Source organism: Otolemur garnettii, unplaced genomic scaffold (assembly GCF_000181295.1).
Source record: "Otolemur garnettii isolate 467f Iridium unplaced genomic scaffold, OtoGar3 scaffold00113, whole genome shotgun sequence".
Classification (NCBI taxonomy): domain Eukaryota; kingdom Metazoa; phylum Chordata; class Mammalia; order Primates; family Galagidae; genus Otolemur; species Otolemur garnettii.
The window spans coordinates 3,043,793-3,049,254 of record NW_003852508.1 but is presented as its reverse complement, the minus strand read 5'-3'; the positions used below and the strand labels follow the sequence as shown (position 1 = coordinate 3,049,254).

Sequence of the window (5,462 nt, the reverse complement as noted above, 5' to 3'; positions counted from 1 at the left end):
ATAGGCGCCAAGCCATTTCTAACATTTCTTTATAGGAGGAATCCTCTTCTGTAGCTACCTCATGATCCCTAGAAGGGGTTACTCTGGACTGGCATTTCATGTTGCCAGAATTTTTCTGCTGATTCTTCTTCACAAGTGCTTTCTTATATCTGTTTCCTTACCCTAATTTTCCTCTCACTTCTTCTTGTTCTAAGTTACTATGCTGCTGGCCTAAAGTTTTAATGAGTCATTTTGGTGGAAGACCAGAAGGATGAGAAGATTGAGGAGCAAGAAGGGAAAGAGATTTAAAATAAACAAAGAGAGAAAAAGAAGAAGGGGAGAGTAAAAGGAAATATTGACAAAAGAAGAAAGGTACCAAAAGAACCAAACAGGAGTAATATATGTGTATATAGGGTACTATGACCCACCCTTAAAGACCCCCAAACTCTGGGGGTTCCAGGTTGGGTTATTCCCTTAAAGTCAACAGCTCTTTGCCAACCGGCTCAGACACAGTACCCTGCCTCCACCAGGTAGAGGAAAGACAAAAATACTATAAATCAAACCATAACAAACAAAAACCCTAATAGGATAACATTGGGGGTAAAAAAACAAATAATAGGGGCAGAAACATTGGCAAAAATGAAATTCTAGTTATTAAAGAAGGCAAACTAGAATAATGAAAAAAAGAAAAAGAAAAATGTCAAAAAAAGAAAAATGTTGAAACCATTTTCACTAATTCACTTGCCTAGTAAAGTCTGCAACTGCTCTCTGCAGTATGACAAGTCAACTATAAATTGTTTTGCTTCAAGGGTTATCATAAATTTGCCAAAGATGACTCTATAATACAACTTTTGTTCCAGTTGAGCTGGTCTTCTCATAGTTTTCCATGTATACTAATTTCTATTTTTATGTCTTTGCTCTTACTGTTGATTCTACTTTGAACACCCATCCTTCCTGCTATCAAAATTTTACTTTCTTAAAGCACAAAGTCCCACCTCTTCCATGAAGTCTTCCCAAAGTTTTATATTCTACCTTCATATCTTTCTTTCAATACTACTCAGATTAACACTGTAATTGCACCGTAATAGTTTCATGTATCTTTTTAAAATTTCAATAAAATGATCTTATATTCAAAGAAGAAAGTTTACATTTCTATAAGAATAGAAAAGAACAGAAATAGGCTCATATATGTTAAGTATTCAGTAAATATCTGACTAGTTAATAAATCCATGGGTTTTTTGTTTCTTTGTTTTTTTAGGAAAAAACAGGCAAAAATTTCTCTGGGCAATTAGTCTGGCCATACATATAATTAGTACCCTAATTTCTAGAGACCACTTTTTTCTTTCACACTAAAAAGCAAACACAAAACTAAAACTTATTATGTTATATGTTATTATTTTCCTATTCTAAGCTATGTGAACAATGCTCATAATTCTTTTTTTTTTTTTTTGCAGTTTTTGGCTGGGGCTGGGTTTGAACCCGCCACCTCCGGCATATGGGGCCAGCACCCTACTCATTTGAGCCATAGGCGCTGCCCCATAATTCATTTTTTAAGTTCACCCACCTTTCAATCTTTTTACTCAAACAATATGCTTATCAAGAAGGTGGGTATGAAAACAACTTTTTAATGATCCAGGAACTTCCACTTTCCAATACCCTCTGGCTTTAATCTATCATACCCAGATATTCTACTCTACTGTGGACAGATTTCTCAATATTAAAAGGGTTTCAGTTATAAATACCTGAGCACCTTTAATGGCTATGAGAATTATTACTAAATTTATTTATTTTTATTTTTTTTCTTGTTTATTTAAAAAAAACTTTTTTTTAGAGACAGAGTCTCAGTTTATCACCCTTGGTAGAGTGCTGTGGCATCACAGCTCACAGTAACCTCCAAGTCCTGGGCTTAGGCTATTCTCTTGCTTCAACCTCCCCAGTAGCTGGGACCACAGGCACCTGCCAGAATGCCTGGCTATTCTTTTTGTTGCAGTTTGGCCGGGGCTGGGTTCAAACCCACCACTTTTGGTATATGGGGCCGGCACCCTACCCACTGAGCCACAGGCACTACCCTATTACTAAATTTATATCATCTAGTTTCAGGTTCTCTAAATATGCCACATGTTTTCATAATGACATGATATCAAAATGAGTCAGTGAAGCATGTTAGGTACTTTCTAAAGTTAGAACTATGAAGGTATTCATATAAGGACAATTCTTTTGAATAGGCTAGAAAATGTAAATTACTATATACTTATAAAGTCTATCATAATTTTCCATAGATGTATTTTATTTTGGTTTTCTTTTCATTGAGATTCTTTAAGCTGTGGTGATTTGGACAGTGAGTAAACTCAGCATTTTACCAGTTGTTTATTTAATCATAACCCTAAATAATTTCTAAACAATGTCCTTAAATGTTTAAAAGCTGAAAGCAAGTTGGAATAAAAGAATCCTAATAAAAAATTCCAAATGCTTAAAGGGACTTTTATTTAAACTGATAAACATTAGCACTGGCATTCTCAGTAACCATTTTATCTACCTTTACCTTTTCAAAATCTTCAGCTGTGAACTGTTTGGAAGCTACATAAAGCAGTCTTTCAGGATCAATGGCTTTCTTTAAAGTGTGTTGCACAGTAGGAAGATGTGGGTGGCAAGGAGATGATTCGTTACAGTTAATCAATAATCCAAATGCCTCCACTAGGTTAGCTGGAATCAAACTACAATCCTACATAAAATCAAAAGGTAACAAGCAAATATTAAACTTTGGCACTTTCACAACATGGAGATAATTATAAATTAATCATCATATATAACTTGATATAATAATTGTTAATTATTGTGTGTATAATTAATTATAATTTAAAGCAATTTATCTATAGTATGGGAACTTGGTGGTGATTGATTTTTAAAAAATCTTCATTGAGTATTTTCTTACACATCATTCATTAAAGACTCTCTAACTATTCAAGTAGTAATTTTTTTTTTTTTTTTTTAAGAGACAGAATCTCACTTTGTCACCCTCGGTAGAGTGCCGTGGCCTCACAGCTCATAGCAACCTCCAGCTCTTGGGCTTACGCGATTCTCTTGCCACAGCCTCCGGAGTAGCTGGGACTACAGGTACCTGCCACAACACCCAGCTATTTTTTGTTGCAGTTTGGCCAGGGCCAGGTTTTAACCCACCACCCTTGGTATATGGGGCTGGTGCCCTACTCACTAAGCCACAGGTGCCGCCCTCAAGTAGTAATTTCTGTTGAGCAGATACCTGATCTATATAACTAAAAAACATTATTATTTTTACACACCTGATTCACCATTTAGTTATTTGCCCAATAAAGTATAGAAATGGGTCAATAATAAAAACACTAAGAAGACATATTAAAATCCATGACAAAATACCCTGAAAAACATTCTAATAATAAAACATACATATACTCTACCATCTGACCAATTAGAGTGTTGGTTTTCTGTGCGTTTCTCCTTGAAGATGAATCCATATCAACATAAGACCAAAAACTGCAGTGAACTGGAAAAGTCACTTGTTGATCAGCATCACCCCCAAACTTCTTTCCTGGGATGTAAACCGTAATGCTTCTGCTTTCCAGAACTAAGTCAGAAGACATTATCCATTTGTTATTTAAGTTTTTGGTCTATATGTCTACAAATTAATAACAGACATTATTATACAGAATTATACTGTACAAACTTTGGATAGCAAGGTACTGCTAAGTTAGAGTCATCAAGAAGAACAAAGCAAGAGAAATATTTGAATGTTCACATGTCCCATGAGTTGATGAGAACCAGCAGTCCAAAACATATAGTTGGAATTGTGGTCAGCATCTGGGTGGAACAGGCAGAGAGAGGACTGTGAGATTGGTCATATACAGCAGGCATACAATAGAGGCTACACTTAAGTAATGCTCTTGTATGCGGAAAATAAATGATAAAAGTAGGTCATCCATGTGGGAGTGAAAGAGGAAGATAAACAGAATATGAACTACAATTACTAGAGGGAAATAGATCTCAAATTCAAAATGTTCAAAACCAAATTCATTGCTCCCCTCCCACCCTGTTCTAATGGCTCTGTGTTCACTATTCACAATGGTGGTGTCCTCATCCATCTGCTCAAACAAAAAATATGGAAACATCCTGTTTTCACCCTTTCATCCTTCTTTCACCCCTTATTCAGTCTATGGATTTAACACCATTCCTAGGATTCTCCCTCTCAAATTAATTTTTTCTTCATTTATGATAATAGAGTCTTTTGTGTATGTTTATCTTTCCTTTTGGTCATAGGGTAAATGTATGTTTAACTTTTATTGGAAATGCCAGAGCAATTTGCAAATGGTTGTAGCATTTTTTTCTCCCACCAACTATACATGTATGAAAATTCCAGATACTCCACATCTTGATAACATTTTTTGTTGTCAATGTTATTAATTTTTGCCATTCTAATAGAAAAGGCCAGTTATATAATTTGTGGAGTCCAATGTAAAAGGAAAATTTGGCCTCTTATTCAAAAGGTGGGAAAAATACTGCTGTTACAAGTACTACCCCCAAAAGCTTTTTTCTTTAAAAATATTTTATTACTTATAAATTGTAATATAGGTGATATGAACAAACTGAATCCTTCATGCATTACTGATAGGAATATGAAATGGTATAGCCACCGGGGAAAATAGTATGGGGATTTCTCAGAAACCTGAAGGTATATACCCAAAAGAGTTGAATGCAGCCACTCAAGATTCTTATGGGTGGTGTCTGTGGCTCAGTGAGTAGGGCACTGGCCCCATAAAAACAAAGATTCTTATATATGAGCATTCATGACAGTATTATTCATGATAACCAAAGGTGGATAAAACCCAAGTGCCCATCAACGGATGAGTGGATTTTTTCAAAGTAGTACATATACAGAAGAATGTTGTTTAACTATAAAAATGAATGAAATTCTATTAATAGGCAAATTCAGAGACAGAAAATAGAAGAGGTTATCAGAAACTAGGGGGAGGAATGAATAGGAAGTTATTTAAAGGGTACCGAGTTTCTGTTTGGGATGATGAAACAGTTCTAGAAATGGACAATGGTGATGGTTACACGACATTATGAGTGTACTTAACCTCACTGAATGTACTTTAACCACACTGAATGTACTTTAACCACACTTAAAAATGGTTAAAATGGTAAATTTTATCTTATGTATATTTTATCAAAAGAAAAAAGGGATAAAGTGCTGATACATGGTACACCTTGGATGAAACTTGAAAAGATTACACTAAGTGAAAGAAGCCAACGACAGACCACATATTCTTTGATAACATTTATAGTCACCACTCTGTATTTAAGGATTCTGCATCTGAGGATTTACCCAACTGAGGATGAAAAATATTTCAATAGACCAGAATCAGTGGGTGTAATTAAAAAGAGAGAGAAGGCTCAGCGCCTATAGCTCAACCGGCTAAGGCGCCAGCCACGTACACCTAAGGTGGCGG

General features: G+C 35.3%; 1 protein-coding gene across 1 annotated transcript in view; it reads right to left on the bottom strand.

Annotated features, from left to right (window-relative positions):
* Positions 1-5,462, bottom strand: part of MCMDC2 (minichromosome maintenance domain containing 2) — a 58,481-nt gene that overhangs the window by 27,630 nt on the left and 25,389 nt on the right. The window contains exons 10-11 of the mRNA XM_003797247.1: positions 3,414-3,580; positions 2,522-2,701 (exon numbers count right to left, since the gene is read on the bottom strand). Coding sequence (XP_003797295.1) covers positions 2,522-2,701; positions 3,414-3,580 — 347 coding nt within the window. The remainder of the gene's footprint in view (positions 1-2,521; positions 2,702-3,413; positions 3,581-5,462) is intronic.